We start from the raw sequence: 11,882 nt of genomic DNA, 5'->3' as shown, positions 1-11,882 counted from the left end.
CAAAACATTTATGGTGAGTCAGAGTGGAGTAAATGCGACCGAATGCCATCAGATGTTCACAGCAATGTTCCAGCGTCTTTTGGAAAGCTTTACCTTTAGGTCTCTGCAGAATTGCTAATGCTATTAGCATGCATGCAAGTTGCTCATGTTTTGTAACCGTTTGGAAATAAATTAGCAGCAAACTAAAAGCACTTAGTTGTTGTGTTCCCAAAGTAGTTTAGTCTCCAGTGCAGACACAAAGCAAAGTTAAGGACTCCTGTAATTGCAGTTAAAAGCTCCTTTAATTAACATGCTCTTATATCGACCGTGTCCCGGAGTACACCGAGCTGTCGTAGAGCTTAGGTCCCTAGCAGATCAATGTCCATCCCCTCACAACTCCTACAGTATAATGGATAGTGCTGTAAGATGATTGAGCACTGGACCATGCGGCTGTGCCTTGGAACTTTTTGAGGTTTCAGAAGCAAAGTGACTGAAGTCTTACTGATCGTGACACATGACAATTGCATCAACATAAGAAAAAAAAATCCAGAATAAATGATGAAAGCAGTCAAGTTATTTTTTCCCATAACATTTATACATCTTTATCTATCTAACATCCTTATTACAAGTGCACAGAGAGAGGGACAGGAGCTGCCACCTCAGACTGATCATTATATTACAATATGAGGCTGATTTCATATAAAAAAAAATGCTGTTTGCCTGCAACATAATAGCATGTGTCAGCATGGCTAACACAGCCTGGGATTCGCTGACGTACTGTACAATTCATTTAATGATTAAGTGATTTGTTTCAGATATTAAGGCAGTAATATAAATCATTCGTTATTAAAGGTATAGTTGTCTCAGTGAGGGATGGCCAAGGATATTCTGAGGAAAGTAACATCTGGATAAACTCAGTTGTAACATGGATCTGATAACAACATAGAAACATCAGTCCCCTCCAGGCCTTGTTGGGTTCCATAGAAGAATAACCCTCTGAGATTGAATCTCTGGAAAATGTTGGAGCAAAGACACGAATACATTCCAAGGCGCTTTTTTTTTTTTTTTCCTTCCAGAAAAGGTGAGGTGCTGGGGCTCGCACCATTTGATGTGATTAAATGCCACGTTGGACTTCATGAGGGTGGTTCATGATGATTTGTTTGACAACCAGTGTCCCGGTTCAAGAGGAGTCAACACACGTTGAACGTTGAATGAAACCTGTGGGCCAAGGGCCGATCTGCCCATCTGATAACTCTGTTGACATTTCAATGAATCCTTCATTACGGCTCAGAGAACACACATACATGGCAAGGCCTTGGAACATTGGAAAAAACATTCTTCTACAAAACAAGCTATGGCACGGAGACTATAAAACATACAGCCTGTCATTTCTTTTGCACTTGACAAAGAACCATAGCATAAAGACAGACGGCACACTGTGTAGCATACGCAACTCATCGGTTTGAGACAGAGGAACATTTTCTTCTACCTCCTCATCAGATGGAAAATCCCAGTTGTAAAAGATCCTAACAGTCTGTTCTATCCGTCCAGGAAGAGGGTACCTATTACATTTCAGTGGTTTCTGATTCTTGGCCTAAGCAATCGCAAACCCTCCAGCTCCCAGTATCCTTGACGTGATCACCCCCTCAACTCTAGGCATTCTTGCCTTTTTTGTTCGGCCTTCTCGTCCTCTCATTCCTTGCTGCTCTGGTGCTGACCGGACGCTCCCTAGCTGCTGATCTTGGTTAGCATCTTGTTGATGGCCTGCTTGACGTGTGTGGTGGAGCTTCGGCGCCGTGTCTTGCCCTGGACGGCCCTGCGGCGCCGGATCTCGCGGCACAGCTCGTAGAAAGCCTCGGCCACTCCTCCGCCTGTCCCCACGTGGTCGGCGCAGGCAGAGCACTCATAGAAAGCACAGGCCATGTCAGCGGCCAGCCGCTCGCCCTCCTCGGTGGCCACCTGACGGGCGTGTTCCAGGTCTGCCTTGTTGCCCACCAGGACCAGTGGTGCATGCTTGGGCCTCTTCACCTCATCCAGCAGACCACGCAGCGGGGCCACCTCCTCGAAACTGCCCCGGTCCGTGATGTCGTACACTAGGACGAAGCCATCCCCCCAGCGCATGTGACCCTCCTTCTGCAACACGTCCTCCTAAACAAGGACAGGGGAGAGATTGAGAGCAGATCCAATGACAATGTGTTGATAATCAGTCCTGGCTTGTGCAAAGGTTATGTCACAATTTAGATTTTATGCTCCCTTTAGGGCAGACATCACCAAATGGTGGACCATAGTCTAGACGTGGACGGAAGAATGGATCTATCAAGATCTAGAACCAATTTGTAATAAGTTAATGAGAATAAATGATTAAGACAGTTGTGGCAGTAGACAACAGATACAGCTAATGAATTTACTATGGCAATAATGTCACTTAAATATACCAATCAAATTAATTTAGTACTCGACGTAGCCACTTCACTAGAGACTGCAAGAGGGACGTTAGATTGAGAACACCATGACTTGCTCCAAAATAGAGACTGTCTGTGAGGAGTGTGGTGTGTTCTCCCTGTGTCTGCGTGGGTTTCCTCCAGGTGACTGTCTGTGAGGAGTGTGGTGTGTTCTCCCTGTGTCTGCGTGGGTTTCCTCCGGGTGACTGTCTGTGAGGAGTGTGGTGTGTTCTCCCTGTGTCTGCGTGGGTTTCCTCCGGGTGACTGTCTGTGAGGAGTGTGGTGTGTTCTCCCTGTGTCTGCGTGGGTTTCCTCTGTAGGTGTGTGTGTGTGTGTTGCCCTGTGAAGGACTGGCGCCCCCTCCAGGGTGTATTCCCACCTTGCGCCCAATGATTCCAGGTAGGCTCTGGACCCACCGCGACCCTGAACTGAATAAGGGTTACAGATAATGAATGAATTATCACAGTGCTACTTGCTGAATATAAATCTCCTTTTACTTGTGAACTACATCAGATCCATTGCAAATCCCAAATCTGACTGCAGGTTAGCCCACTTTTACCCTGTTAATCATTGGTTGGAACTCCCACAGGACCACCACAGAGCAGGTATTATTTGGGTGGCGGATCACTCTATGCTGCAATGACACTGACACACTGTTGCTGTTTTATATTGTGTTGTGTTGGTGGCGAGTGGAACAAACAAGACTAGAGGACAACCAACACAAACTGTGCAGCCAGAAATCAGCTTCTATCTCTTACTTTACATCTGCAAAGTGAACCAATGAGGTAGGTGTATCTAACACAATGTTTAAAAACTCCAGCAGCGCTGCTGTGTCTGATCCACTCATAACAGCACAACACACACTAACACTTAGAACTATCCACCACCCACATCATACCTGTGGTCCCTCTGTCCTGTGGGGGTTCTGACCATTGAAAGACAAGGTGAAAGGGGGTTAAAACAAATAACATATTGATGACAGTCTGTAGAGCTGAGAAGCCCCCTGTATGTCAAGTGGAGCTGATAAAATGGACAATGAGTGTAGAAAATGGGAGGTGATTTTAAAGTTATGGCTGATTTGTTTACTTTTGTTTGTTCTTTTAATGGATGAGGGGTTAGAGAAACTGATTATTCCCAAAACTTATCTCAGAAAGTTATTGATTACATTTGCGGGGCAGCCTTTATCCACTGAACAGAGCAAACACGAAAACGCTTGAGCTTGGAGAAAATGAGCTCATGTCGACTTCAAAGCCCAGGTGTTTATTCTCATTCATTCATGTAAGTGGAGTCATGAGACAGTGTTAAAAGCTCCAGCAGCGTGCGGTTTAGCAGCCATGTAAGATCTGAACTTCCTCCAGTCCAGCTGTGTGAGAAGCACATAGACAGCGAGGTCAGAGAGTCTGCCGGTCAAACACTCCAATTCCAAACAACCGCACGCCGACTGACAAGAAACGACACGCTTCCAAACACTCAAATATACTCAGACTTTCTCCACTTTCCAGAGTTATCTGCTGTTTATGACGGAAGGTAAGGCAATGGCATAACTGGGCACAGCTCTTTACCAATCATTTTTTCCCTCCAGACAGCTTCACTGTGTTCTAACCCTTTACTTTGGCCCTTAAAAAGCATGAGGGTAATCCAAACTGCTGGCTGTGAGACAGGTCCGTCTGGAAACGCTTCACCAAAACGCTGCACTAAAATAGAGCAGGGTGTAATGAGAGCCGGATAACTTGGTTATAAAAGTGTGGAAGAGGAAACACATGGCCAATTGGGTAAGGCATGTTTCTGGTGTCCAAAATAACTGCCACCTGTAAAGGGATCAATAGTGTTCAGTAAATGTTGCTGCAGTGTTTTGATTGTTTAAATGGGTACCTCAGTTTTAGGCAGGTTTACTTATCAACAGTGCTGCTGTTTATTCCTAAGGGGGCCATAGGCTGCACTTGCGAAGTACGTGTGTGATTGATTTAATAACTTGTTTGCAAACCTTCCGTTCAAGAAAGTACTCAGCATGTTTCTACGTTTTTACTTTAAGAACGTGTAAAAATAAGATTTAAACCATTCTTTTTGTGTGTAACATACATTTGTCATTTAAACTTCAAACATTCTCCAGGCCATCCATCCATCCATTATCTGTAACCCTTATCCAGTTCAGGTTCGCGGTGGGTCCAGAGCCTACCTGGAATCATTGGGCACAAGGCGGGAATACACCCTGGAGGGGGCGCCAGTCCTTCACAGGGCAACACACACATTCACTCACACCTACGGTCACTTTTTGAGTCGCCAATCCACCTACCAACGTGTGTTTTTGGACTGTGGGAGGAAACCAGAGCACCCGGAGGAAACCCACTCAGACACAGGGAGAACACACCACACTCCTCACAGACTTGAACCCGCAACCTCCAGGTCCCTGGAACTGTGTGACTGCTGCACCACCGTGCTGCCCAGTGTTTGAACACTATTGGTTTAACTACGTTTTAAAGTAAAAAGAAAGTAGAGAATATAACCTCAAATAACTTGCACAAGTCATTCTTCTCAAACATATTTTCACACAAACAAAGTAGGTCCTTTGACCAGGAGTTTTCAACTTTATGTAAATGTATTAGTGTTCACGACAACACCAGAACAGTGGGTTCCAAAATCATCTGTTTTTGCAGCTTGGTTTTGAGATAGAGATTTTATGAAGCAGAGTTTACCTGCCCAGCTGTGTCCAGAATCTCCATGCTGACCATCTCATCATCGATGTTGGCTTGATGTCGGTATGTGGACTCTTTATTAGAGAGAGAGAGAGAGAGAGAGAGAGAGAGAGAGTGAACACATTAATATGCATGTGTGTGTGGCGAAAGGAGACCTACCTCACCTCTGGGGCCAGGTTAAATGTGGCTTTGTGGTTTGAGGTCAGCAGGAGCTACATACGTGAGAGGAAGCAAGTGTTTTGTTTAATTGGTGAATTCAGCCACTCGGTTAAGGTGTACAGAGAGGTATTGCCAATATAAGGCTAGAGTAGCTACACATGAGCCTAAGATTACTCTGCTCGATAGTAGTAGCATCTGATATTTAGACTCATGGACTGGAGTGTGTATCAGATTTTTCACCCCAAAACACCCACTGTAGCTTTTTAAAGTTCGCAACCAAAGCACCGTGTCTCTCCTAATCATACTGCATTTGGTCATTTCTGTCGGCATCAACAACATTCCACATGGCTGATCTCAGAATACCGCTGAATTCCTCCAATCTCTCAGCACTGACCTGCTCTTCACCAGCTCCCTCCATATCTGCTCCTCTTTTTAGCCCAAACACTGAGGGACATAAATCTGCCCCGGGCCACAGCCATGAAAGATGCCACTGCTTGCTGTGGGCGACAGTTCTATTGCTTCCTCCTGCTGTAATTCTCCTGTGAGAGCAGTCAGAGGCACGAACACCTGCTAATCTCTCCAGCTATGGCCATTCTGCTGGCTGTTAGCATGCTGTGCTCCTATGTATAATGTACCAGACAAATGCTTGGACACCCCCTTTTTTTTTTTTAAATAGCGGAAATATCTGAATTATGCAGTGACCCACAGCAAAACTATTTTCTATTTTAGAAGCTGCAGTGTAGCCATCTTTTGCTTTGAAACACACTTAGTATCTTTATTGGAAACCATCTGGTTTGCTTTTATAACACCCTTAAATTCAAATGACCTTAGGGCCAGTAGACAGGTGGTTTTCTACTGTGAAACATAAACATTTTAACTGCAAAATGTGTACACACACCTGTCTTAAATATTGGTTAGCATTCCTCAGAAGCTCCACACACACAGATCGGTGGATCCGTAAATAGCAGACTTGCGAGACGACCTCAAACTGGTCATTAATATTTCCGATAAATATCACAAGCTGAATGTCTGTGCCCTTGTTGATGCCCAGTTAATAAATCAGTACTCAATAAATGACTACAAATGTCTTTTGACAATACAATATTGTATTTGTAAAGCATTGGCACTCCTGTCTGAACTGGGAATCAAGCCCCATCTTTTTTTTTTTTCATGTTCATTGGAAACGGCATTTTAATGGTGGAGTTTAAATTTAAGGAAATTTATAAATTTGACACCCATGCCACTGTGATGTCATAGTAGTCTGTGGCTGGTAGTCCAAGAGAGCATGACGTTTTGTAGGTCGATCTGGATGCGTACGATTGAGCGAGATGCAAACCAGTCCCAAACCAGGGTTTTTTTTAAAAACAAGGCAATGACTTTACTATTAATTTTTATTTTTATTTATTTATTTATTTATTTATTTTTATCAGCATTTGCAAACAGGATCATGTCAAGATGAATTTAGGGTTCTGATGCATTCTGATTGGCTCTCTGTACATCTACCTATACACACTTCCCTGTGTCATTTTGTGCTGGCTCTGGTATTGGTCCAACATGAATCCTCCTACACGTCACGCCAAAATGACACTTTGGGTCGTCAGTCAAATGTTTTTTCCTGCAGTAGTATGTGGTTCTTAGCCACATTAAGTGTGGATAGGTACCGGACTTTCCCTAGAGAATCTGGCAACATGAGATTATGATGAATTGACCTGATCCTTAATAAACAGAGAACATATTTTCACTTCCCCTATAGAGTCAGAATTGTGGAAATATGTTGGGGTCTTTTGGACTTCAAAAAGGCTAAAGTTTATCTTGCTCTTATCTGAAGTGCAAGTTTATGAGAGTGTGGAGAGACGTTGAAAAATACGAGAGAGTAGAATGACGTAGTGACTGTTGTGTGGTGACAGCCCAAAAGCCAGTCATTTTCATGTCAGTTGAACATTCACTCTTATCACACTGGAACTTTTCCAAAGCTATAGTCAGCGAAGAGAACCAAAACTACATACTGCTACAGGAAGCACTCCATGCCTCTGAGTCCTCAGTCAGTTTTATTTAGGACAAGTTCCACCCACTGCCCCTACAAAGCATCCACTGTGCCTCTAAAGTAGATGAGTACATCAGATTATATATGAGTGGGTGGAAATATGCAGGAGTTCATGAGGTATTGAGGTGGACATAAAGGTACCGATTCACACCAACTTGCATTCTTCCATCATCTGGACTCACATGGCTCTCATTGAGGTTAGACTAGGTGTCACTGTCCATCAGAGAGACGGCAATCTTGCCTAAGCCTTTCTTATTTTTATAGGGGAGTTGCCAGTCTGTCTTCCTTGTAAACATTCCTGACCAGTACACTAGTGTTTTATGGACACCAGTTAAAACCGACGACTGTGAAATGAGGTCCTACTCTTCAGACATTGACTTGAGAGTCCTGCCCTTCGTGTTGACCTAAAAATCTGACATCTGTGCCTTAATCTCAGCAGTGGAAGCAGCACGCAGCGAAGGAGGACATACCTACATAAATCACTCCTTGCCCAACTGAACTGAAACTTGGCGAAATTAGTCTGTTATATTAGCAAACAGAAGCTATCATGGCTTAGATTTGGAGGGAAGATGGTCTTATTGTTTGCAGGTGGTCCACTGATGGACCCGTTGAAAATTGAGTTACAGTTGTGTGTAGGTCTGAAAATTTTGAGGCTGGAGTGGTAGAGTGGTGTCAATAAAATGTCAAACTAACATAATTTACCCCTTACCACAAACGCAGAGTAAGCCAGGACATGTTTGATGCCTGTGGTTTGGTTGTTTAATCTCTGGACAAGTGACAGATATTCCTCATGTTTCTCTTAAAGGAACACTAGGCCAGATTTGGTATATTAGCTTCTGCGCTCTATAGTTGCAGAGTTTAATACAGTTTTACAGCACTGTCCTGAGATTAAGGAGGAGGGGTGTGGTCTCCTAGACTTCCCAACAAGTTCCATAGTGCAGGTTCTGCTGTTTCTCTATTACAGGTTAGTGAGACATCACAACTGTAATCATAAAGTAAAAAACTATTTAATGTTTGCCACACGTGACAGAAAGGTGAGGTGTAGTTGGATTGCGGATGAGCATGAATAATTTAAAATGAACAATGATTAAATATTTTCTGTTGTAGTGTTTTACAGCTGCAGCTTGCATTTACTCAGCAGTGGAAACAACTAAGGTGCTCATATATGAGCAGGGTTATTTTTGTTTGTTTTTTGTTTTTTTTTTGCAGGAAATTACATTTATTAAAGGCTAAGCACCACTTAATGGACCTCCATGAATATTCCACATTATTGTAGTTACTGACAGATATAAGTATGAATTAAAATGAAAATAGCAGCTTAATTTGCTTTAAAACTGACAATTTTATTAAATTGACGGAAAAACCCGAGCTCGCTACGGAAATTCTCGAACGCAACCGTGACGTCACTGGTGGACAACAGCTGAACAACGCCGCGGTAAAACACCGTTATGACTGACTGTTATGACAGTATCTAGCTAAATAACCAACATTATTCATGACAATAGCCTAGCAATAAGCTAAACTCAAATGTAGAGGTACCGTTATTCTTGTAAATGTGATCGAAGTCGAAGTCGAATTCATCCGACACTATAAACCTCCGTAATGCAGCTACGTAGCCGAGTATAATCTGAGCCCCCGAGTTTAGCAAGTCAAGCTAACGTTAACTAACACCAACTAAAACAGGCGAAGTGAGTGTCCTTACCCTGTTTACCTCCATGTTACAGAGGCTCTTGAACACCTTTCGTTGGTGTCCTTACATGCCCATATTGTTGGAAAAGCGCCAGTGAAATGAGCTACAGATAACGGAGTGAGCGGATGGTCCTTTCCAAAGTGTCTGTTTAAAGTTGACAAATTTAGTCCATTTTTTGGATATTTTGGGATCTTTGGGCCATTTGTTCACAGATGTCCCACTGTACATTGAATGATTGCAGCCAACAACAACACACCTTTTCATCATTTTGCATTAAATTAAGTGCAGCTTCTAGAGTGTTGTCCACCATCTACGTCACAGGCAAGACGCCTATTAGAGTTTCCCAACACCGTGGGGGGGGGGCAACGGTCTTTTAAACTTTATTCCTTGAATTAGTAAGAAATAACATGTTTTCTGACTATCAATAAACACAAGTTAGGAACTCAAACTCCACTGTATTTATTTGTTTAACACTTTCATATCGCTGGTGCTTAGCCTTTAATTGTTATCAAATGTTATTGTTGAATGTCAATTTAATGGAAACCATCCATTTTCCTTAATGCAATTTTTTTTCACGCTGAATTTAAATTAATTTATCTCTTTTAATATTGGCCTGAAGGTTGAAAGCAAACCCAACACAGGATCATGCTGAAAGATGGCTCCCTTCAATGTGATGCAGCAGAGGGGATGTTGAGAGTGGAAACCTGCCTGTTGATCTGTGTGCTGGGCTTCAAGTTGTCAGACGGTGAATTCCCACTGGATCAAGACTTGCATTCCTCACACAGTGCTGGCAACACAGCCTCCTATCAACCTGCTTAGGCTGACTGATACTTCCAATAAAGCAGCAGCATCTATTCACACACTCTCACATGCTTAGGGGAGTTCCTGCTTCCTAAACCACAAGCACAGTCAATCAAACATAAGCATTCAATCCTACTCAGGTCTGTCCAGTCCTCAAACTGCACTACATCGTAACTCTTTGCCAAGACGGCTACAGCCTTACTCCAAAGGTAAGAGCAGAACTATGAATGAAAACCTCACCTCATGTAAAAGGCTGATTAGAATCGCAATCTGTAGATATCCGCCTCCGCGGTTTTGATTTGACATGCCTTGCTTTGAAATACAAACCTCTGGAATGAGCTTCTTTGGCTGGAGACACTGAAATAGTGGCCACCCTCCCACTATTTTGAACCACAAAGGTTCAAAGAGTTGAGTTCTGAGGACCAGTAGTCCATTTACCATAGTAATGATGGGGCCTTGATGGAACAGCTGTAGAGGTGCTCTTAGTGTAACAGTGTTCTTACCCAGCGTAGGGTCATACTCCCAGATGAAGCGCTTGGTCAGGAACCTCACCACCAGGGCTGAAAAAAGACAAAGAAACAAACATGATTATGTTTATGCAATAGTTGTGTGCAATCAGTACCAAGTATGAAATTACAATCAAACAGGTCTCCAAAAGACCCTAAAGGCTACCAGCGCTCAGTGTGTATTTTTAAACCCCTTCTTCAAACAATATTGCACAAGCTGTGTATAGTTTTCCATTTGTTGCGTGTTCTATTCATGACTCTACAGACTGTGATAGCCTTAAGGTTTGAACAGTTGAAATTACAGCTTTCTTCCACAGCCTTCTTTCTCAAATAATAAAGACAGGGACAAATCACTGGACTGAGCTGCTGACTTCTCCATCAGGGAATGGAGAGCAGATTAGCTTTAGCTGTTTCCTCAGTCTGGCCATATTGGTTCAGATATAGCTCTGGTGGGACAGTGGGACACAAGTGCTGACCTCAGGCTGGTTAACAGGCTGTTCTTATTGAAAATGCGTTGACTGGCCATTTAACTGCCTGTACAGTTGACTATAAGGCAGTTTTCATGAGGCTATGCTACACTTACATGAGCCCCTCAGGACTGCCATTGACCTGCATAACTTACAAACACCTTTATTTATTATAAAATATTCTGTGGTGAAATTATACCTTTGCTTTTAACCTCATCCCTGGAAGTGAACACACACACACACCCAGTGTGGCAGTCATCCCCACACCAAGGGAGCAGTTGAGAATTAGGCGTCTTGCTCGAGGACACCTTAGCCATGGATGTTGTGGGAGAAAAAATAGGGTCCTTCAGCCCCTCTGCTGCTAATCTTCCTGACAGTCGAGGGGACTGAACCAACTGACCTTCTGGCCCCAAACCCACTTTTATATCTATTTGGCCACAGCTCATTTGTCTTTAGAAGTTCACACGGACCTTGGAGCTCACTGTGTCACAATGACATAAATATTATTGGACAACTCGCCAGGTTGAGTGGTTTTTGCCTTCGTTTATTTTCATTGGCAATGTATAAAATTTAAGCTCTGTCACATCCTGCTGTATACAAAGGTAACACATGCCATTTAAAGATTGTCAACAGGAAATGTAGTTGATGTCAAAGTTGACCTTTCTAACAAATGATGGTGACAATATAAACCTTTATTAAAGTCTATACTACGGATGCTTGTCAGTTGTGATGATGAGCTATAGGTGCCATGTGGTCCTCGGAACACAGCTTAAATGAAAGTGTTAAAGAATCTCCTACTTGTGCTGGTGAACATAAGCTAATTCACATTTTCAGTTTCTGACCACCAAACTCAGTGGGTTCCAGTCACACTAGTGCATTAGGGGAACAGTGGGGAGGTTGCAATCCTAAGCCCACTTCTCTAACCGTCAGGCCACGTCTGCCACATAGTGCAGTGTTATGAATGTTCTCCTACACAAATTACAGATGGAGTGAGGAATGGCTTATAGAAACTTCACATGGGTAACAGTCTTTACCATCGGGGACAAACTATGATGCCATTTATGTTTGCGGACCAAACTTAAGAAAAATGGAGCCTGCAATT

At 43.1% G+C, this 11,882-nt stretch overlaps 1 protein-coding gene across 1 annotated transcript in view; it reads right to left on the bottom strand.

The window, feature by feature from the left end:
• Positions 1-342: 342 nt before the first annotated feature.
• The window catches only part of rerg (RAS-like, estrogen-regulated, growth inhibitor), a 63,296-nt gene continuing 51,756 nt past the window's right edge, over positions 343-11,882 (bottom strand). The window contains exons 3-5 of the mRNA XM_066667438.1: positions 10,311-10,367; positions 5,114-5,187; positions 343-2,127 (exon numbers count right to left, since the gene is read on the bottom strand). Coding sequence (XP_066523535.1) covers positions 1,708-2,127; positions 5,114-5,187; positions 10,311-10,367 — 551 coding nt within the window. The 3' untranslated portion in view covers positions 343-1,707. The remainder of the gene's footprint in view (positions 2,128-5,113; positions 5,188-10,310; positions 10,368-11,882) is intronic.

Source organism: Hoplias malabaricus, chromosome 4 (assembly GCF_029633855.1).
Source record: "Hoplias malabaricus isolate fHopMal1 chromosome 4, fHopMal1.hap1, whole genome shotgun sequence".
NCBI classification, from domain to species: domain Eukaryota; kingdom Metazoa; phylum Chordata; class Actinopteri; order Characiformes; family Erythrinidae; genus Hoplias; species Hoplias malabaricus.
This window is presented reverse-complemented; position numbering and strand designations above follow the sequence as displayed.